General features: G+C 39.6%; 2 protein-coding genes across 8 annotated transcripts in view; both read right to left on the bottom strand.

The window, feature by feature from the left end:
- Positions 1–1,790: 1,790 nt before the first annotated feature.
- LOC124143979 lies at positions 1,791–7,819 on the bottom strand. The gene is made up of 3 exons (XM_046513176.2): positions 7,801–7,819; positions 7,211–7,331; positions 1,791–3,413 (listed from the first exon to the last, which is right to left on the bottom strand). Exon 3 carries the CDS (start codon positions 3,206–3,208, stop codon positions 2,531–2,533), a length of 678 nt encoding a protein of 225 aa, XP_046369132.2. The 5' UTR covers positions 3,209–3,413; positions 7,211–7,331; positions 7,801–7,819; the 3' UTR covers positions 1,791–2,530.
- A 13,296-nt stretch (positions 7,820–21,115) lies between these two features.
- LOC124143981 (rho family-interacting cell polarization regulator 2-like) overlaps positions 21,116–23,826 on the bottom strand; it is a 119,882-nt gene continuing 117,171 nt past the window's right edge. For all 7 annotated transcript variants that reach the window (XM_046513184.2, XM_046513183.2, XM_048385846.1 and 4 more), the window contains 2 exons: positions 23,256–23,349; positions 21,116–22,479 (listed from right to left, as the gene is read on the bottom strand). In XM_046513184.2, the coding sequence (XP_046369140.1) occupies positions 22,403–22,479; positions 23,256–23,349 (171 nt within the window). In that variant the 3' untranslated portion in view covers positions 21,116–22,402. The remainder of the gene's footprint in view (positions 22,480–23,255; positions 23,350–23,826) is intronic.

The raw sequence follows: 23,826 nt of genomic DNA, 5'->3' as shown, positions 1-23,826 counted from the left end.
ATTAAAGGTGAGGAATCTGTCATATAACAGCAGAACATGTTGCGGGACCCGTGACGATTCGGGGTAAAATAGGTCTTCAGCACCCCATGCTTGTCGTAAAAGGCAACTATGCTTGTCGTTAAGAGGCGACTTACGGGATCGGGTGGTCAGGCTCGCTGACTTGGTTGATGCATGTCATCGTATCCCAATTGCGGGAATCGATGCTCATGATATCAATCACTGGATCGTCTGGTCCAGACACGATTATTTACAGACCGCCGTCATATAGCTGAGTGCGGCGTTAAACAACAAACAAACAAACAAACAACATGTTGTGGTCGGTGTAGATTTTGCATATATTTGTTTTAAAAGGTTTTGCCGTGACATATATTTATTATATGTAATTGGTTTCTACTGTTTTTAATAGATGACTGATATGTAATTCTTACTTGTGGTAAGCCTGTGCTATGTATATGTACGTAGCGTTGATGATTATGTTGTTATTTATTATGTAATTATGTGTTTCTGGGTGTTTTTTATTTCCTAATACAAACGCATCGCATTAAAGATCTCACACCTGTAGCATGTATAAATGGACAACCATGCTACTGCTACAAGGTTGTTACCTCAAAACTGAGGTCACTGTCATATAATAGCAGATCATGTTACCTCATAACTGAGGTCACTGTCATATAATAGCAGAACATGTTGTTGCCTCAAAGCTGAGGTCACTGTCATATAATAGCAGAACATGTTGTTACCTCAAAACTGAGGTCACTGTCATATAATAGCAGAACATGTTGTTACCTCAAAACTGAGGTCACTGTCATATAATAGCAGAACATGTTGTTACCTCAAAACTGAGGTCACTGTCATATAATAGCAGAACATGTTGTTACCTCAAAACTGAGGTCACTGTCATATAATAGCAGAACATGTTGTTACCTCAAAACTGAGGATCATGTTATTAATTACAAGGACAGCTGGTTAATACCTCAAAACTGAATACATAACAAACGAACGGTAATCCTAATCTTTGCATCTAACAATGCCAAGCAGAACTGGAAATACAATTTAAATGGTAGATAGTCATGTCTAGTGATGTTTTATCACACATTTCCAATTTGTATTGACCAAGTTTAATTTTTATGAATTACAATGTTATTAATTACAAGGACAGCTGGTTAATACCTCAAAACTGAATACATAACAAACGAACGGTAATCCTAATCTTTGCATCTAACAATGCCAAGCAGAACTGGAAATACAATTTAAATGGTAGATAGTCATGTCTAGTGATGTTTTATCACACATTTCCAATTTGTATTGACCAAGTTTAATTTTTATGAATTACAATGTTACTAATTACAAGGACAGCTGGTTAATACCTCAAAACTGAATACATAACAAACGAACGGTAATCCTAATCTTTGCATCTAACAATGCCAAGCAGAACTGGAAATACAATTTAAATGGTAGATAGTCATGTCTAGTGATGTTTTATCATACATTTCCAATTTGTATTGACCAAGTTTAATATTTATGATCTGTTCATTTCCCTGAATTCGCTGAAGGGATAGATCTTCAATGTAATTTGTTTCTGTGGACGACAAACAAGTTTTTATTGCAAAGGTAAGGACTTTGTATGCGGTGGTGACGTGCTTCATTCCGATTCGCTTTATAGACGGGGTATATAAATTAGCATTGATTTTGAAGGCTTGTACAGTCGGGTCACCTTATAATGGGGTCGCATTATAGACGGCGATATACGGTACTACTACATTTGAGCAACACACAACATGAATTGTAGCACGTGAAAAGAAGCTTTTATTTACATACAAACGTTTGACGTAAAATGGGGGCTGCCTCGGTTGCCTTCTGCGAAACCTGGGGTCATGGTGACCCGGGTTGTGTGACTGCCTGGGGTTGTGGTGTCAACAACCGATAAAGATACTCAGAAAATCGATCAATGTTCATTTATCATGCTATGTTAATCAAATATGACCTGTTAAACGGATCTGTAACCACTCCCGAAAACAGAATTGTACTATGGGCCTGAGGCCTTTCAGTATGGGATAAAACTTATCCTAACCTGGTGACCTGGGTTGTGTGACACCCTAACGTGTCAGGTATGTCGGGTTTGCTGCTAGAATTAGGGCCATTCCTATAAGCTCGGCCAAATCGTGTGTGTGTGTGTGGGGGGGGGGGGGGGGGGGGGGGGCGTAAAAAGGATTGTGGGGTTCAACGTTAAACGACTGGGGTGGTCGTTTTGCCGAATTCGTCGTCAAGAGGAGTCACAAAATGTTGAACTAGTTGCGTATCCATCACGTTATAGGTTTTAAGACCAAATATGTGAGTTACAAATTGCTGTAATTTCATGCCTATAATGCAACTGGTTAATACCTCAAAACTGAGGATCATGTTCTTAACTACAAGGAACAACTGGTTAATACCTAAAAACTGAGGTCACTGTCGTATAACAGCAGAACATGGTACCTCAAAACTGAGGTCACTGTTATTGAAAGATCCTGGTACAAATGTCTCAAGAGCCCTACCCTCGTCTTCTGATGCAGTTCATTGTATTTCTAATTAATTCATTAAGGTGAGAAGAAAACCTCTCCAAGGACCGGTCAACTGTGAAGGTTTGCTCTTGGATGTCAGAGCGGTAGTGATGAAGTAGACCATCTGCAACATCAACCACCACATGGTGGAAGTCTGGGACGTGGCGCACACCATGGATTTGTAATATATCAACTGTTCTTGGAATCAGAAAGTACTTAGACCTGTCATAATAGTCATATATTTTGTGTCGGTTGAAATAGGAAAGCAGTTTAACATCATTGGCCTTCATTGATGTAGATAAACCATTTTGTTTTGACTTAGTAAAGAAGGCATTTCTCAAGGCAAATGATCCTCCCATTGGATGTTTATTCTTCAGTCTTTCAATGAGAGCAAGCCAGTTAGAGTCCTTATTCGGGACCATAACCTCATCCATATCTTGGAATAAAATGTATTTTGATGTGTATCGGTTTCGATAAAGACAATCATGCATCACAACCACCTGGGCGTAGTAGTGTATTCCATGGACCACAGGATCCGGGACTCTGGCCGGGATCAGCTCAAGCTGTCCACACTGGACAAAATAATCCACTATGGGTCTCATGCTCGGAGCAAGGGAGTGGTTGTACCAGAAGGCTTTCCCAGCCCCCAGTATACTGTTCATTGTCATGGACTCCACAAACTCCTCCGTGTTGGAATACCCTGAGTGAGCAGCGGGGTAGCACACGGTGAAGTTGCGGTATTCCTGGGCGGGGTGCTGTATGGGGATCTTCTCGGCGCCAGGTGATAGTGGTGATGGAGGTAGACGGAGAAATGACGGCGCTAGCTGAGTTGAGGTCAAGGGGCAGTGGACAGCCAGTGTTGTGTACACAGGCCTGGATAACAGAAGGAAGATGATTAATTACCGTTAGGAAAACAAGAAACTACCTGTTTAGCCCTGGGGGCGGTCAGGTAGCCAAGTGGTAAAGCATTCGCTCGTCACGCTGACGATTCCCGACATGGGTACAATGTGTGAAGCCCATTTCCGGTGTCCCCCGCCGTGATATTGCTGGAATATTGCTAAAAGCGGCGTAAAACCATACTCACTCACCCACTGTTTAGCTCTGCCGCAGGGGTTCAATTGCATAAGACTCGTTAAGGCAATTCTTATTTTCTGCTGATGTGGCACTTTAAAAATAGAAATGATAGTGGCTTTAAAGAATTGATCAACAACACAAACATAATTTCAATTTGACATTTTCATATTTTACCAATTCTACCAGTTGCAGCTGATTCTGTGCATAATAGAATTACAGTACTTTTGGTTGTTCTTGAGACACAATCTTTGCAATCTCCCTTAGTCTGACATCTTCTATGATCCAGGGAATTTTATCTCCATGCCTCCTATCATGATAGGAGTGGCGGAGTGGGCAAGTGGTCAAAAGCACCAGGCTAGCAAGCCCCAGGTGCAGAGATCGTATCCTGCAAGTGACTTGGTTGTAATTTAGCCCTGGGACCAACAATGTTTACAGGTCTTCACAGTGTTGTCACTACCCCTAGTGTACAGTACATTCACCACCATAGATTCCTTTCACCATGACATCACCAGATCCAGCCTTCTCATCACTGACGTAGGATTTCTCTAGCTCATGAGTTTGAATTCAACAACCAATCAAGAAGCTTCTTCTGAATGCAAGATCAGCATAGATCAAAAATCGGCTTCGAACAAACAAGCACTGAGATAGTTTCACTAACCTATCACAGAATTTATCTTGCCCATGAGCGTGAAATCAACAACAAACCAAAATGCCTCTCCTGAGTGGGAGTTTGGCATAGATCTGTATTTAAACTTGCAGACATATCCGAGTGAATCTTCAACATATATAAACGATTTACAGGACTGATATATTAACATCTAAGCTGAATGTTTACTGAGAGTACGAACACGGGGAGAGAAAAGCGCTTACGCTACAAGACTCTCTGGTTGTATTTGTGACAACATGTAAAATTGAGTCGAGTATTGATGATACTGCTGCTTGTATAAATGAAAGAGTGAGTGAGTGAGTGAGTGAGTGAGTGTGGTTTTACGCCGCTTTTAACAATATTCCAGCAATATCACGGCAGGGGACACCAGAAAAATAGGCTTCACACATTGTACCCATGTCAATAATCAAACCCGGGCATGGGCGGATACAGCTTTTTTTAAAAAGGGGGGGGTGCACAATTAAGATCTATTTATTGTCTTTGGGGGTAATTTATACAGAAATAAAGATTTTTTTCGAAATAAAAAGGGGGGGGGGGGGGGGGGTGTTACTTGTTTCCATTGCAATATGGCTGTAAAATGCTAACTGACTAAAGTACTCATGGAAATGAAAAAAAACTGGTTTTTTTCGACCTCAGATCTTAAATTATTGCAGTTAATATACAAAATATGTAAATATTCCAACAACTAAATTAGTACTAATTGGGCCATGGCACAAATACAGCGTATCAAATGTTTTTATGCCTTTTTACACGTAAAAGTGTGTAAAAATGTGAATAAAACAGATTATTGTGAAACAGGGCATAACCAGGTGTAAGTAGATCAAGGTGACCTATGACACCTTGACGACAGGTGAGAACAGGTGCATAATGCCTATATTCTGTTTCTGCTATGTCAATTTGGACTTAGTTTTATTTTTGAATGTTGAAAGTGCCGACAAATTACCTCCTGTAAAGTACATTTTGTATTGTTCACTGAGATCAAACTAGCAAATCCAGACTAGTACTTTTCGAGTTGTTTTGCTATTTCGCATTTACAGCTACGTAACACTTTGTGTCGATTTTTAAATTGAGAAAAACAGGGGTTTTTCATTTCCGTGAGTACTTTAGTTTACTTTCAAAATATAACTTTTACATAGGATTACATAGATATGAAGTTCATATTTAGTATGGATTGATAGTTCAAATAAGCACCCAAAAAGATATTATAGACAGAACATGTTTTAGTCAGTGCTTCTTCAAAAAATACAATTTCATTAGGAGCCAAACAATGATTTTTTACCCACAACTCATTTTTTTCAGGACGTCCAATGAACGATTAATTTTGTGAGGTAAAACCTGGTTACAAATGTTTTTCTTGAGCATTTTCAAAAAAATCCCAGCAGCCCACTCCCAGAATATCAAAAGGTCATTCTCAATAAAGGTATTTTATTTAATATTAGAGTATATTGTACAATGCAGATGTCTAATGATGTAAAGAGAAAAGAATACAAAACATGAATGATTATTGATTTGTTTGCACAGGAATTTGAAAATGCATCATGGTAGGATAGGAAAACATAAAAGGCTGAGGTGTTGTGAAATTCAAAATGAGTTTTACCATATACTATATACCGTATTTGATGTGATATGTGCCCAGGGCGCTCTCAAAATTAGAAACAGGGGGCTCTTATTAGAATAATATTTTGGTGAAAATAAACAGAGTTGAAAGATAAATTTCGTGGTTTATGCTGACAGCCTGAAATGTTTATGTACGACAGATATATTTTTCCAGAATTTAATTGCCCATAATTAAGGATGCATATAACACACAAGTGCGTATTATACGCGAATAAATAAGTCTTTTGTACATTGATCAATCGTAAGGGGTGCTGATTGGGCTTGTTCAGTAGCCAATATATTAAGAAATATCACCATGGGTGCTTATTAGAGCGGGGCGCTTATTACGACTTAAGTCTGTAAAATGTAAATCATTGAGGTTTCCAAATCTATTAATACGATCATCCTTATATATACAGTTTGAAAATCAGTATAAACAGGTTTCCTAATTCATAAGATAAACAAATTTAGTTGATAAGTAGAACTGAATTTGTTTTTTAAAACAAAAAATCACTTCTGTGTCTGAAAAAAATATTCAAATATTGCTGCAGATTTGGGGCCAAAAATTGGCCTCTGTGCAGGTCCAGATAAAACACTGACCTGTGAAAATATCACTTGGGAAGGTCATGATTTTTCTAATGTAAAGTGCAGAAATAAATAGAAAATATTTTACTTATTTTACTATATTTTTTTAAAGGTTTTACTATTTAGATTATCAATGCATTTAGAACAAATTTGAAACTAAGTGGTTGCACATAAGAAATAATATATTTTGTTACAATGTACAAGTAGTCATGAGTCTTCAGAGGAAAGTTAAAATGTTTTTATAAATTGAACCAATCAAATCATTATTTTTAAAAAAACTAAATTTTAAATACATCTAGTCTTTCAGGAAGCTGGCGATCTCCTGTAGTGCGTAACATATGACACATTCAGATATAAAAACGCTATAAATGAATGTCAACAACTAGTAATAAACTTCATTCGATAAACCTTCTGAAAAAAAAACATGGCAGAACACGAGAATGCTTGACAAAAAAGGCCACTAGACCTCTTTTATGTTTTTTTTATGTGTAAGGGGGAATTATAGAAACTTAATGAATTTATTATTTTATCTGACAGAGAACTTTTGAACTGGTCCCTTAATAAAAATGAATGCGTGGCAGCTCGAGACGACGCCCTGCTTGAGTATGGAAATATATTTACCGTCGTGTTAACGGCTCTCTGAACAAGTTACATTGTCCCTTGGATAAAACTGCCATAAATAATTAGACGTAATTGTTTACATGAAAACAGTTAGCTTGCAAATCCATGAAAATCTAAACCCACTCACTTGTCGGTTGTGTGAAGATGTAACGATTGCAGACTCCCCGCTGTAAACGTTCTTAAAGATGGATCGGCATCTGCGACAAGGACACACACGGGCTCAAACGGTTGCAAAGTCAGTCCCGTGCCTAAAATATCAACAACGTTATTGTCAACATCAAAATGAGCAGAGAATATATACATGTGAGAGGCATTTTCATTTCCATGTGGGGCTGATAGTCTGTGGTAGGCCTTTGTGTTGTGAGCTGCGCGGAACGAAGGCGGGTCTCCTTTATGTCCTCTGCAGCAGATGGCGTCTCTTTGTTTTTCTCCTTGAATACGGGGTACTGTAGGAGTGTCATGTCTTGTGTGATGCTTCATTTCAATAACGAAGTAGAGTTTCTCAGGCCTTGTCAACAGTATGAACAAAGAGTGGGTGGCGATGTATGCAAGAAATACGCATACGATGCACCTGATGCGACGACGTCTCCGAAATACCCCCATTCAGCATGGGTCCCGTTTAGAGTGTATTACCAGTAGTCATGTCACGTAGGCCCATGGCCACACCACGCAAACACTGAATTCGGTAACATTCGCTCTACCTGGTGAAATGCTTACAGTTGCGATCCGAACGACAACGGATGGTTTAAGCTGCAGAAAGCTGAAGAAAATGGTACTGGTTAGAACGGCACCGCGTCAAAACGGCACCAAACGAAAACGGCATAAAAACAGTGTATCCATCATGTCGACTACAGAAGATCTCGCATATAATGCGGAGGTTCAACGAAAATGTGCTCGTAATACACTGGAGTTCTCATTTTCTTATCAGGAAGGAAGTGGTCGAATAATGCATTTCGAGATACGCGTTTCCGAAATACCGTATTTCCTCTATTTCTTTCAGACACTCTTTACCCCCGGCAACGATCATATTGTGGAGAATTCGCGCATAAAAACTAGCCCTTTTGCCGCAAAATCAAACCGATGAAATGCGAAAATAGATACATACCCGAAACAATTCGTCTTCAATGGGATGAAAGTTATTAATAATATATTTGTCCATACCAACTCGACCCGTGAAGATCCGGTGTAGAATATGTCTTCAGCAACCCGTGCTTGCTGTACAAGGCGACTATGCTTGTCGTAAGAGGCGACTAACGGGATCGGGTGGTCAGGCTCGCTGACTTGGTTGAGGCATGTCATCGTATCCCAATTGCGTGGATCGATGCTCATGATGTCAATCACTGGATTGTCTGGTCCAGACTCGATTATTTACATACCGCCGTCATATAGCTGTACTATTGCTCACTGCGGCGTGAAATAACAAACCATACCAAGTCGTCACCAAAATTTCCGACATTGTCATGAAGTAGAGAAAAAGTTGGTGTTTTTTTTAATTGTTGGTGTTTTAATGCCTGCTGTTACAAGGGGGTCTGTAACACACGTAACACACGTGTAATTCGCGCGTTAGACCAACCTACTACTTTCTTTTCTGTTATAAAATCATATCAAATGAAAAGTCTGCATCAGAAGCGTATCTTTCTGCAGTATATTAAACGGAATAAGCAATGATAATCTGTAAAATATTCTCAAAGCAATGTTTGGGATCTTCTTGGTATAGCTATTCAGCTAATTTCAAATGCAAATTATAAAATAAACTGAACGAGCTCAATAAACCAGTACAATACGGTGCACGATGACGTTTATGGTTATTGCAAGCAGGGGGGAGTGCAGTGACAAAGTTGAGGCCGGAATTAAAGCTTCATATTGTTAAAGAGATGGTTTAGATCATGCAACTGTCACTCAAATTATTATTTCATTTGACAGTAACAGTGACAGTGAAAATATTTCAGAATAGAACTTTTGAGACTATCCCTGTGTTCCGCCCTTCAGCAGGTATGTTTATTATCCCTTCGCAGTACTTTTATCTAATTAGGACTGATCCATTACACCTGTAGGTATATTCCCTCTTTGCCTGAATAAAAATGTCTAACAATTGGGACGTCTAACTAATGGGACGTCTAACTAATGAGATATAACCGTGCAGACCTCTTCGTAACAACATGCATTAAAACACCGACAATTACAATTGTTAAAAGCTTGTTCTCTACTTCATGACAATGTCTGAAATTATGATGACGAGTTGGTATGGACAAAAAGAACCTGCCATGCCATTTAAGACGAATTGTTGTTTAATAGTTTATATCTATTTTGCATTTCATCGGTACGATACTGCAGCAAACCGACAATACATTATTAATATGTGTCAATACCATAGGTCACGCAATCCATGAAACTTTAATAATCTGATATTTGTTTGAAGGCTGTTTATTGAGCCATTTAATTTCTTTTAGAAGTATTTGCATACACTTTTGGGTTATTTTGTATTATTTCTATTTGTGGGGGTGGTGCGCGTGCTGGGGGAGGGGCGTGTAATTGCTGCCTGTGTCGAAATAGCGTCAAATTCTGTTTGTTTATACTTTGTACGAAAACTAGATGAGGTATATAGTAATTAATATATCATTATCTATATCTTGCTTTCAAAGACATGAAACAAGCCATAGGCCAGTCCGGAGAATGTGAGACAAAGAGCTAATTTACATATAAGGTAGAGCCGCCCACTTGGCTGTCACTATTTTTTTTATTTAGTACGACATCATCGTTTCTAACGATTTGTGATGATACTTTAAACACATGGTTTCAATATCGATATTAATGTCAGATCAAGTTGGGTTTGGGAACGAAACAGTAAAAATTTATTGTGGAGATCCATAGCAAATAGACCGATCCAGTCAGTCAATCAAAATTGAGCCAGTTTGAGCCAATCAGAAGGCCGGGCGCGCTTTGCGGATTTGTCAGACTTACTTCCGGGGTCAAACGACACCCGAGAAGCGACATGGCTACGGTTTGTGCTATTTTCACTCGCGATATCCATTTTGTATCGCTGAGATTAGATGTATACCTTTACCCAAACCCACAGGGTCGGGAGAAAAATGTTTGAGGCTGATCAAGATGTGCGGTAGGCGCCACCATCTTCCACGGGACCCACGTGTGCTCGCAGGTGAGTATATGCACGAATTTCCGCACATATGCATACTCAAATCGGGTAAATGACAACACGTAGCAAGTTATGATTTTACGCATGTTATAAACAAGGATAATGCTTGAAACTACAAAATCATTTTTGAATTATGTATTTTGGCAACATCGGGCATTGAGTTAGCAGGTCAATCGGTCATATTGCTGAAATGTGACACGCGAGACGGCCGTGACACACTAAACAAATATGAAAGTGATCTGATTTCGGTTAGTGCAGAACGAATTCTACTATTATTTTACTATGTATCAAAAGACACGAGGGTGAGATTTTATTTATCATCAGACATCATTCTTCCAACCTTTTCAAATTGTAGACAGTAATAAGCAGTGTCTTCAGTGTAAAAAGTACTGCTAACAGCTTCAGTAGCAGAGCCATTAGTGATGTCATTTGACTGTGACGACATGGTAACCAGTGACGTCACAATGGTCTGCAATGCATTGTGATGTAATTTCATTGCAATATCTCCTGTGGGAGCCAGTTTTGGATGATAAATTGCAAATTACTCGAGCATAATATTGCAGATTACTCCAGCAGTAATAATTCTTTAAACATAGAAAAATAATCATTGTCAAGGGTTTTCGTTCCATAAAATCTTTCAATTTATTTCATATAAGTTCCCATTAAATCATGCTTTCACTATTTCAGCATTTCTATAAAGAGACAGGACCCATGCAGTAATGTGAAATGGAATCATCCCTTCAAGGTTAGAAAGGAGAGGAAAATTTCATGAGAAGGAAGTGAATTACTGGAATATTTTGACATAAATATTTTGAAATAAAAAAACCCATCTTAGTTAATATAAGAAAATTATTGGTTTAGAATTGTTTGCAACACAAGTTATACACTGGTAGTGGAAGCTTACTGATATGCATTTTAGTGAAACAATATAACTGTTAAAACCGATTATAAGTGTCAAGTCATTTTAATTAATTTACTGGAAATAATAGCAAGATTGTTTATGAACTCAGAGTAACATGGTCAAGTAATGATATAAATTATTATCTTATCAAGTAATTAATAATTATTCCAAACAGTTATTTAATTGATGCCATATAAAAGTCAGATTAATATGATGTAATTGCACTAACTAACAAACACTAAATGTTTGATGATACAACATCAACCTGGTATAAAACTTTGCTTGTTGGCTCTTTGTATAGGACATAATAATTTCTTTTTAAATAATATATTTCTAAAAAAGATAGTTTTGAAAGTGATTACAAGTATCATAATGCATGATACTTATTTCAAGATACACAGAATTTGTAAAAACAAAGACATTATCTCTTCGTCACACCCTGATCAGGCATTATCCAGAGTGCCTGCTCAATTCTGATACAGAATATATTATATAATTCTTAATACATTTTATATATATTCATGATGAATATTGAAATGTATTTAACCCAAAATGTAATTCTTTACCATGATTTGAGGAGATTGTACATTTACAACATTTCCATATTTGTAAAAGTGGGTCAGTTAAATTTGTGTTGATTGCACTTAATGTTTCAAAACCGATATTGTTTATTTTTATTTGGTACTATCCATTTTAGCTATAATAAAGGTAACACTATTTTTCAGGGCATTGCTGAAGCCCGAGGTCTTCCATTAACTGCCCTGGTAACGCTTTTTTTCAGGGCATTTTCATTTGCAGAAGCCCTTGGTCTTTTCAACTGCCCTCCTTCGTCGGGCAGTTAAAGGAAGACCTCAGGCTTCTGCAAATGATAATGCCCTGAAAAATAGCGTTATCCTTATAGTTGTGAAATCCATTTGATGTAAACTTATCATGTCGTTCAGATATAAAGTAGTATTTGTTTCGCCAACACTTTATATTTTTATGTTCCTGACGATACTTTTGTCGATGAGATCGCCTCCATAGTCCAGTGGATAGAGTGAGTGAGTTGAGTTTAAAGCCGCTTTTATCAGTATTCCAGTTATATCACGGCGTGTCAGCTTAATGTGGGAGGAAATCCCGAAGTGATGCAGGTCTAAGTCATTTACCACTTTGGAGAAACCCACGAGCACGGGTATGGTGCTGACAAAATTAGAAACATAATCGGGCAAACCGGGATTCGAACCCACGATCATGTTTTTTTGGCAACTCTGCGACGCCTCTGACGACTGGACAATGCACTCACGCATGCACATCTCTCTATATTGTGACACTATTGTCCTCAATGTCACCAAAAGATGGGGCAGCGAAACGTGTTCAGTATCAATTATAAAATATACATGGGTTTCAAACAACACGACGGCATGCTATTACGACAGGCAGGTTACAATGTGGTGAATAGTTTATGTTAGCGATAGTTTCGTAACCGTTCATGTTTAGATATTACATTGGACGATTATGTAAAAAAACCACTGACACTCAGAAATTGTGTTAGAAACAGGCAAATACATCCTAAACTGTTGTGTTTTACAGCACATCGAGTAATGGTTTCAGCAGACGATGTCATAGACTTACGATTGCAACCTTAGCGCGAAGATTGAGACACCGAATTAAGATCGAGCTACAGTTGCTTTGTGAAACGGGCGCAACTTCAGATAAAGTTAGGGGGCACGGGTGGCCTAGTCGTCTAAGGCGCCGCGATTCGCTGTGCAGAGTTGCACGTCAGAAACCTATGATTGTGGGTTCGAATCCCGGTTCGCCCCGATTATGTTTCTAGGTTTGTCAGCACCATACCCGTGCTCATGGGTTTCACCTAAGTGGTAAACGTCTGAGACCTGCATCACTTCAGGCTCTCCTCCCACATTAAGCTGACGCGCCATGATATAACTGGAATACTGCGGCGTTAAACCCAACTCACTCACTCACTCAGTTAAAGTTAATTCTGACCTGACACAGCGACCGTAGCTCCCATATTTTAACATTGTTGTTAACTGTTGTAGAGCTACGATCGCTTTGTGGAACGGGGCACTTGGTCCTTGACTTTCTACAATAGCTCATCTGCAATCATTCCAAGAATAGCTCATATGAAATACGATAAAAAAGACCGCCTCCGTGGTCTAGTGGGAGAGCGTCCGGGTATTCATGTTAAACCGCGGCATGGTATCTCAGTGGGCTAGCACTATAAATCGGCATCAGTCCAGACAACTAACTAACACGCTATATTAGTGCAATAATCTTGGACGCAACGCAAAACCCCATTTCACCTCACCACCTCACCTATCAAAAAAAAGTGGCGGGGCTAAGTTGAAACTGCTCAACTTATATACACACCTTGAAATTGATTAAGCACCCCCTGACAACATAGAGAACAGATATATAAATCAAGTTTCATGATACTAATTCATAGAATGGCTGTCGGTCTCGAGTATAGTCATGACAATAACTGTGCCGCCCAAACACACAGACTCCTGAACGTGAAGCATGATACCCTCGAGTTTCAGGAACAACACTTTGATATTGATGCAAGTAAGGTTATATAAAGTGGCAATTATCCAATTGTTTAGTCAGAACATGCAACCATGACACGCAGGAGGCTGTCAGAGGCGCTCCGTTGGCAAATTACTGGCATGCATGACACAGATATGTCATACAGCGCCATTGGACGTCAACTTGGCAGTGACCATAGTGTCATCAGAAGACTCGTAAAAAAACAGACAGACACGTGAACTAAAGGATCGTCAACGACCAGGTCCACCCGAAAGGCAACAGTACAGGGAGACAGAGCTCTAGCATGTCTTGTGAGGCGACAACCCTTTGCTAGGAGTAAAGCTCTGAAAGAGCAATGGCTTCCCAACAGGCATCTGACAACAAGAACTGTCCATAACTGGCTAACATCATTTGGGTTGAAGTCACGAAGGGTCATCAGACGTCCCTTGTCAAATGTTCATCATCAGAGACTACGATTGGCTTGGTGTATGGCTCGACGCCATTGAAATCCAAGATCATGGAAAAGGATCCATTGGTCTGATGAAAGCAGATTCTTGCTGCACGTCACAGATGGGCGAAAGTGGGTTTGGAGGCATAGAAACACTGCCTAAACCCAAAGGAACATTGTACCAACAGTCCTGTATATGGCGGAGGCGCCGCCTTGGTCTGGGGAGCAATGTCTCATGTCTGTAAACTGAACATGGTAACAGATCGAGGCAATCTCAACGGTGGTCGTTACATCCTCAATCCTGTTGTTGTGCAACATTTTGACAGTCATGCACTTGCCACTCGACCGGTGTTTATGGACGACAACGCCAGACTCTATTGTTCTCGTGCTGTGGCTGCATACTGCAAGGACATGCTATTGACACTTTAGCTTGGCCCACAATGAGTCCTGATTTGAATCGATTGGAACGTGTTTGGGACACTCTTGGACGTCGGTTGCTGGCAATGGATCCTCCAGTACAGAATGTGGCAGCTTTAGAGGCCGCATTGCATCGGGAGTGGTAACAGTTACCTCTTGATTGTACCAGAAGACTCACTGGAGGAATGAGAAGGGTAGAATCTGTCATCCAGGCACAAGGCGATTACACTCGCTACTGATTTTCAGGATTGTGATTACCTTTTGAAGATAACAATGAACGTTTTTGGACAGTAATGGTCGTTCATACCTGATCATGGAGCTTCCCAGATCCATGGTTTTCGTGGTTATCAATTTTGCTCAAGTACAGTACTATGGCCACTGTGTTATTACTGCATTTAAAACATTGGACATTTGCATCATTCTGTGTGTTTTCATTAGCAAAGAGTCTTATCTTACACCATCAAGACCATAACTCAGGCAGGCTCGACCCGAATAACTTGTTGGAGGACAGATATGGTCGCAAAACCAGGGGATGCTTATTTAATTTCTGTGTGTATATATAATAATGAATATAATATTAAAATGAAATTGCAATACTTAGAAGATTCATATGTGTCTGTCCGTGTGCTCATGTGTAATCGTTTCCAATGGTTTCCGAGAAGAGTGAACTGGAAATGGTTTTCTCAACAGTCTAGCTTTTGCCATGGCCAATACGCATCTTTAAAAAGAAACCTTCATTTTTATCACAAGAGACATTAACCCTGTTGTCCCCGACAATTATTTTCAGCGAAATTGTCCAGATTAACAAATAAAATCAAGATGAATGAATCCTATGCAAATGAGTATTTGTTTGTTGTTTAACTAAACACTTACCAATATTCCAGCTATGATGGTGGTCTGTAAATAATCAGAGTCTGGACAAAACAATCCAGTGATTGACATCATGAGCATCAATCAACACAATTCGGGTACGATGACATGCATTAACCAAGTCAGCGAGCCTGACCACCCGATCCTGTTAGCCGCCTCTTATGACAAACAAAGTCGTTTTTTATGGCAAGCATGGCTTGCTGAAGACCTAATCAGGGCGATTTTAGAATTTGAACCCACAATCAAAGTCTTCATGGCATGCCCAAGAGACCTAACTATGCATGGGAGGGAAACACTGGAACACAAAGATATCTTAATACTCATTAATATATCATTCCAGCTGAAATTCTCATTCGATTAAAAATATCTCAGGACTTGTTAGCTGTCTTCATTTTGAGCGAGTGAGTAATAGCAATATTCAGGCATTATCAGGTGGGGGACACCAGAAATAAGCTTCACACTTTCTACCCATGTGGGGAATCACCCTAGGTCTTTGGCGTGACAAGCAAAAGCTTTAACCACTATAATACCCCATCACCCTCCTTCATTTTGAGACCCGTGAAGATTCCGGGGTAGAATAGGTCTTCAGCAACCCATGCTTGCCATAAAAGGTGACTATGCTTGTCGTAAAAGGCGACTTACGGGATAGGGTGGTCAGGCTCGCTGACTTGGTTGATGCATGTCATCGATCCCAATTTCGTGGATCGATGCTCATGATATTAATCACTGGATTGTCTGGTCCAGACTCGATTATTTACAGACCGCCGTCATATAGCTGGAATATTGAGTGTGGCGTTAAACAACAAACCAACCAACCAACCTTCATTTTGAATGTGGATATGTGCGCCATTCAGAAGAAGTGTTGTGATTGGTTGTTGAATTCAAGGTCATGGGAAATACTATCCTAAGTTAGTGATGAGAGATGAAGCTGGAGATGTTGGAGCTGGTGACGTCAAACCCAAAACAAATCTATGGCTGTGACTGGATCTAGGGTATACGAGTATAGTATAATACAATGGAGAGAGGATACCCTGGAACATCGAGGATGGTTGACAACATAACACAACCATCTTGTCCATTTCAAAGATTGACAGTTTATTTACACAGGAGTACAAATGCATGCCCATATTAGGGTATGTGACTAGCAGACTGTTGGCTGAGGATGCTCATCATTCACAGATGCCTGTTGACACATCAACTGTGAAATATACATGTGTAATATACATGCACCAGGAAATATACACGGTAACACATGGCCAGACTGGAAATATACATGTCATAACACATTACTAGCGGATATACAATGGAATCAATGTGCAACAAGATATTTCTTAATATGATGTGGGCAGGTTAACAAATACATTCTTCCCAGAATTCAAACAATCTCAAATAGAATGCCTTGTAATTGCCCATAACTAAACTCTAGATCACTTTTCCTATGAAATCGTGATCACTTATCTTCTCAAACATTTAACAATCTCAATCTTTCACTTTGTCAAAAGTTTTGATCATGTTTTGATAGCGAGGGACTTATGCCGCTTCAGCCAAATTCCGCAATATCAAGGTGAAAATAACCACACAAACGTCAAATAATATACCCATGTCAAGTGTTTGAAATAAGGTGGGGTTCTGATGTCATTCAGGTTTGCTGTTCGTATTTGAATCCAAGAACCCTAAATTCTTATCTTTTAGGGTTATAACATGTGCACATGTTCATACATAATTCTAACACTGGGATTCGAACCTGGTTCTTCAGCTGGGTCAAACACCTTAACCATGCGGCTACCCACCCTCCCCTTACATTAGAACGACAAGAAACGGTAATGTTTAAAAACTGACAGCTCTTCACTCATGGAAAGCATGCTACAGCCTGTCCAATGTGACACGTGGTATATATGATTTATTCCATAAAGACACTGGGAACCGTTGTGTAGTAATATACATGAAACATTGAAACAGTAACTGTGCTCATACAAACAAAATAAACTTAACATGTCAAACACAAACTATTCACAATTCTTCAGCCATGCAATGATCTCACTAAAGCCTGACCTTTTACTCCGATACGATACCTCCCTGAACGGGGATCTGAGGACACCTTCGTAAGTTTTGTTTTGTTTGTTGTTCAATGCCACACTCAGCAATATTCCAGCTCATGACGGTGGTCTCGAAATAATGGAGTCTGGACCAGACAATCCAGTGATTGACATCATGAGCATCAATCTATGCAATTGGGATACCAAGTCTGACCACCCGATCTCGTTAGTCGCCTTTTACGGCAAGCATGGGTTGCTGAAGACCTATTCAAACCTGGATCTTCACGGGTCACCTCCATAGGAGGATGTGTCAGGTGAACTTTGAGATCAGCATCACTGGTACTGAACTCTCCGTACCAGTCTGTGAAGCATTCACACCAGCATATCTGATTTATGTATCTCAAAGTAGAAATTGCCATTTCTTAGTGCTGTGGCAACTGGAACCAAAAAGGAGTACCATTGAAGGATTATCTATTCTGTGTCTACTTTCATTAATACAAATCAAAATTCGAGTGGTGATAAAACTGATGATCACTTTACTTCAACAGAAGCATTTAAGACTGGCAATCAAAGTTCTCTCAGTTCAACTGATGCAACCTTCGATGGGTCGACCTCAGACCTTGATGCAGAGAGATATTGTATCGGAGTCAAAGACAAGATTTTCAAGAGGTTCGCCCTACAACGGCTGTGAAGCAGGGCAACCCAACAGTCTCACAGATCATGTGACATTAGCAGCAGACAGCAGGCAACATTCCGCTGTTATCAGCAATAAATATCAATCCTTGGAGCTGAATGTACAGGAAGTGGAATTATGCTTTATCGACAATAAATAGTGAAAAATTATCCAGGGTAACAGGCTAAGTGGCAGTACTGGACTAGAACAAAAAATAGAATGGGCTTTCCTGTTTATGGTGTTTGATATGCAGGAGCTGACTAGCAATAATTGACTGATTTTGTTTTTGTGACTGAAACATGTCAGTCTGACATCAATATCAGGGTCAGCTTCCCTTAAACAAGTCAGCGTCTCGTATCTAGGCTAGTGTTCAAATCTCACGGCACTTTTCTGTAGACCCCAAGTTGCTAAAACTGACAAATCTTCAGTGAAAGTTTAGCAGTCGTGGTTGTACCACTAGGACATGAGATACGTAAGATAACATGAACATTCTGACCAAACATGCATACTGCATAACGATAACAGATATTAGATGACACATATCAGAGAGTGCCATGTCATAGATACGGCAGTGATATCTCACATCAGATACTGATATGACACTTTATACACCAGACACTGAAGTCACACATCAGACACTGATATGGGACATCAGACACTGACATCACACATCAGACATTGATATCAGACTTTGATATCAGACACTGATATCACACATCAGACATTGATATCACACATCAGACACTGATATCAGGCATTGATATCACACATCAGACATTGATATCACATAGCAGACACTGATATCACACATCGCTATCAGACACTGATTTGTTAGTCCCACACAGACAAGGGAATGTTGATCAACAGATGGTGAAAGCAGCCTAAATCAGGAATGATGTAAAGATCTATGTTCATCAAATTCACACTGTAAATAGCGAGAAAATAACAGAAAATAAGACCCCTGTTGATAGAATTGAAAGACCTTGACTTAAAGTGAAAATCTAAAAACAATTATGTCAAAATATAGATCAAAGGGTTTGAATAGGTTCTGTATGAAACAAATTTGGTGACAAAACTAAAATTTCAATGTGTCCTTTTATATCTCCTTGCCATAAATAACCAATTGATTCAATAACCAACAGACAATGTGGAATGGAGGGAGCAGTTGTAGGTTTGTTTGTTTGTTGTTTAACGCCACACTCAGCAATATTCCAGCCATATGACAGCGGTCTGTAAATAATCCGAATCTGGAACAGACAATCCAGTGATTGACATCATGCGCATCAATCCATGCAATTGAGATACGATGACATGCATCAACCAAGTCAGCGAGCATGACCACCCAATCCCGTTAGTCGCCTCTTACAACAAGAATAGTCGCCTCTAACGGTAAGGATGGATTGCTGCAGCAGTAGGTATACTCACTAGACTAGACAAGGGGAGGTAACCCGCCTGCTGTAAACACACAACTCATGTCCTCTAAGGAAGAATATTTTCTAACACCATAACGAATGCTGTCAGCATAAAGTCAAATGTTATGAAATAATCTTCATTGATAACAGCAAACAGACAAGAAAATGAAATCATATTTATAATTTTACAATTTTGGGGTTGCTTTTTTCTTTAAATATTCAAGAAAAAGTTAAAATGTACATTCGTATATCAGATGTAACTGCAAGATTAGCCCAGAAAGCTGACAAATACTTTTGTATGAATGCTGCAGGTGTCCTTTGTCAAGGTGGTCGTTAGATGATAAACAAACAGGTAAACATTCGAACAGCCCATGTGGATGATTATCATGAAAAATAGAAACAAATCTGTGACTTGGACTAGACTTGGCCTGAAGGTATCAACAACCAGTGAGAGAACAGACTAGACCAGTCGTTTCATGACAAGTTATCAGGATGTGAATACCATATTTCCTACATTAACAGCCGGGGTCTATTAACTTCAATTTACTAGACTCGAGTCCAGGGGTCTGTTAAAAAAAGCGATCGAAGGCTGAGATGATCGTAACTCTCATACTTTAACATAGACTTACAACAGTCGTAGTGCTGAGATGATCGTAACTCTCATACTTTAACATAGACTTACGATAGTCGTAGTGCTGAGATGATCGTAACTCTCATACTTTAACATAGACTTACAACAGTCGTAGCGCTAAGATGATCGTAACTCTCATACTATAACATAGACTTACGATAGTCGTAGGTTAAGATGATCTTAACTCTCATACTTTAACATAGACTTACAACAGTAAGCGCTAAGATGATCGTAACTCTCATACTTTAACATAGACTTAAGACAGTCATAGCGCTAAGATGATCGTAACTCTCATACTTTAACATAGACTTAAGACAGTCGTAGCGCTAAGTTGATCGTAACTCTCATACTTTAACATAGACTTAAGACAGTCGTAGCGCTAAGATGATCGTAACTCTCATACTTTAACATAGACTTACGACAGTCGTAGCACTCACTTGGACTGGACCCTGGCCCTACAGATATTTACATATCTGTTACCAAAAGGGATGGTTTAGTTGAATAAACTTTATCGTATAAAGTGAGTGTGCTTCATAATAGCTGCTTTTAGCAATATTCCAGCAGTATCACAGCAGGGGATACACTGGAAAGAAGCGGAATGCATTAATGCTGAGGATAGGGTTTGCCTCACAACTATTATATACGTTGGCAATAAGAGGACGTCTGTTGAAAAAACTAAATATTTTATAGTGTGATTACAGCCCAAACAGGAACAAATGGCTATGATAAATAGAGGTAAGGTATTCAAAGGAATTATAGGCTTAAGAGATTGTGCCAATGTGGGGAATCGAATAGACCTTTGGCATGACAAGTGACACTAACCACAAACACCCAACTGCCACTAGTATTCAAATGTAATTAGGAGAAACATTAAGCTGCATAGTTTACATGCTTCTTAACTGAGGAAATACGGTATTCTTTATCTTCTCCCTCTATTAGCACTGTTAACAAATAAACCAACAACATATTGTCACTTGCGGTCAAAATGCTTATATTGTACAATATAAAATACAAAATCTGTACAAGTGTATATACAAGGTTACATCAGGCCTAGCCATGTTAGCGCAAGTAGCATATTTACATTCCAACGATATATATATAAACAATGATTAGCATTCACATTCTTTTAGATCAACATATGTTATCTGACTAGCAACAATTTTGATTGACTTAAAACAAATCATGAAAAGAATAATGCGCATGGGAGTTTTCAGAAATTATGCTTGTCTGGGGCCTGTGTAGACAGTAACTGTTAGCACCATTACTCGCTGTGTGAAACTGTTCTATAATGTACTACACAAAGCCACAATTGCTTCAAGGGTCACATGCATAATTTCTGAAAACATCGCCTCACATTAACATACCGACACTGCTGGGAAAACTCCTTTAAAACTATTATTCGCAACAAAAATGTGGTTGCACATAACATGACCAGTCTTATAATACAGAGAGTATCACTTCCAGTTTTCATCACCGTACTGTGTGATAACTCATATATCAAACAGTGATATCTTCGATCACAATGATATCCTACATCATGAAGCGATATCATGCACCATGAGGTGGTATAAGTCAATACAATGCCCTACAAGGATGCGCGGGACATCCAAATTGTTCTTACTGCAATGACACAATCTACGACCACAAAAGTGAGTAACAGATGCACATTCGGATCTTTTGGCAACGGCTAACAAAGTCTTCTTATAGAATGATGAAGCTACACTGTGAAAGAATTCTAGCATGCTAAGATATCTGTACACTTCACACAGTGCCAATGCCTCTGAGTCTCTTCCTCGGGGCACATCGCATGAGAAGCTGGTCGATAGATTCTGTTCTGTTCTCAGGATCACAGTTCCAGTTCATGGGGCAACAAAGTTGATTCCTGAACAGCCCCTGTGGTGTACGTGTATCATGTGTTAGTAACTTGTCATAACTACGACTTTGTGGTATTTGATGTAGATGCTGATAGCCTTACGCGTTATCACGGCACAACTGGACACACACACAAACCAACGGGTTCCTTCATTCCCGACACTCTACACAGGAGCTGTGTTCACCGTGGTCAGACACATTTGTATAATCTCATCTCCTTGGTAACAAAATGTACAAAGAATGAAAATGACTTGTGTCAGGATTGTCTCTTCGAAAGTTATCTCCCTTTGAGTTGAGATTTGGCAGGAGTAGTCTCCCTTAGCTGTGGAGATCTCCAAGCACAGGACTGGTAATGGGATGATTACATCACACAGACGATCATTCACTTCTTCATTTGAAGTCCTTGGAAGCCGTGGGAAGAGAGTTGGGCTTCCTCGAATGCCCGTCGACCCTCGTCACCTGGAGCAAAATTCAAGTAGTGAGTGAGTATGGTTTTATGCCCCTTACAGCAATATCACGGTGCGGGACACCAGAAATGGGCTTCACACATTGTAACTATGTGGGGGATCAAACCCCGGTCTTTGGTGTCGCAAGCGAACACTTTAACCACTAGGCTACCCCACTGCCCCGTTTCATAAGTAGAAGCAATAACATTCAGAGATTATATACAAACAGGCACTACCCCAACTTGTTGTCGAACATTGTCCTGAGGGCTATTTGTGATTGAGTGAGTGAGTTTGGTTTAATGCCGCTTTGAACGGTATTCCAGTTATATCACGGCATGTCAGCTTAATGTTGGAGGTAAGCCCGAAGTGATGCATATCTTAGACATTTAAATTTGGTGAAACCAACGGGTATGGTGCTAAAAACCTGGAAACATAATCATGGTGAACCAGGATTCGACCCACAATCATAGGTTTCTGGTATCCCTAAGGGACGCAACTCTGCACAGTGAATTGCGGTGGCTTAGATGGCTGGGCCATCATGCCCCCTGAGGGCTAGTAGAATTAGGCTTTTAAGGGGTTTCCCTATATGTTATCACTATTCTGGCCAGTAAATATTTCAAGACACATCCCTGAATATTACCTCTGAGCCTGGAGTGGACGAACCATTGGTCACTAGTGACAGCATCAATCTACCCCGGCATATTTGAGGGTTAACATGGAATTTCTTTGGTATGGTATGAGAAAATGTAACATGAAGCAATAATCCAAATGTTTGAGAGGACGACTTACCCATTGAGAAGAGAGCATCCTTCGCCTTTCTCCGGACAGTGGAGGCCGCATCAGCCTGACAGACAAACACCAGCTGATCGATACTTTCCACCGCCTGTGTCAATATAATACATACATTATAGAGCTGGACGAGTCACAAAATGTTGTGAGAGAGTGAGTATGTTTTTACGGCACATTTAACTATATTGCAGCCTAAGTCAGATAATGACCCTAGGCATGATGACTCAGCAGTTTAACAACTCCACTGTTCCTCCGTTTATGGGAAGATATACTAAATTAGGGTTCAGTCATATTACAACACATCAGCTTTATGTAGAAACAAATGCACAAGTGTGGATCCTGGCATGGCTAAGGGACGCAACTCCATTCACTAATGTCCCTCATAATAACATGAGGCCTGGATGATCAACAACACTGCTGTAGTCTGGCTATCAAATGTTTTGTTGCATGAATTCTTTGTTTCTTTGTTGTTTAATGCTGCACTCAATATTCCATCTATATGACAGTGGTCTGAAAATAATCAGGTCTGGAGCAGGCAAACCAGTGATTGACATCAATGTTCCATGCCGTA

This window comes from Haliotis rufescens, unplaced genomic scaffold (assembly GCF_023055435.1).
Source record: "Haliotis rufescens isolate VD_foot unplaced genomic scaffold, xgHalRufe1.0.p SCAF_6, whole genome shotgun sequence".
NCBI lineage: Eukaryota > Metazoa > Mollusca > Gastropoda > Lepetellida > Haliotidae > Haliotis > Haliotis rufescens.
Note: the sequence above shows the minus strand (reverse complement) of the source record. Positions and strands in the feature narration are given on the sequence as shown.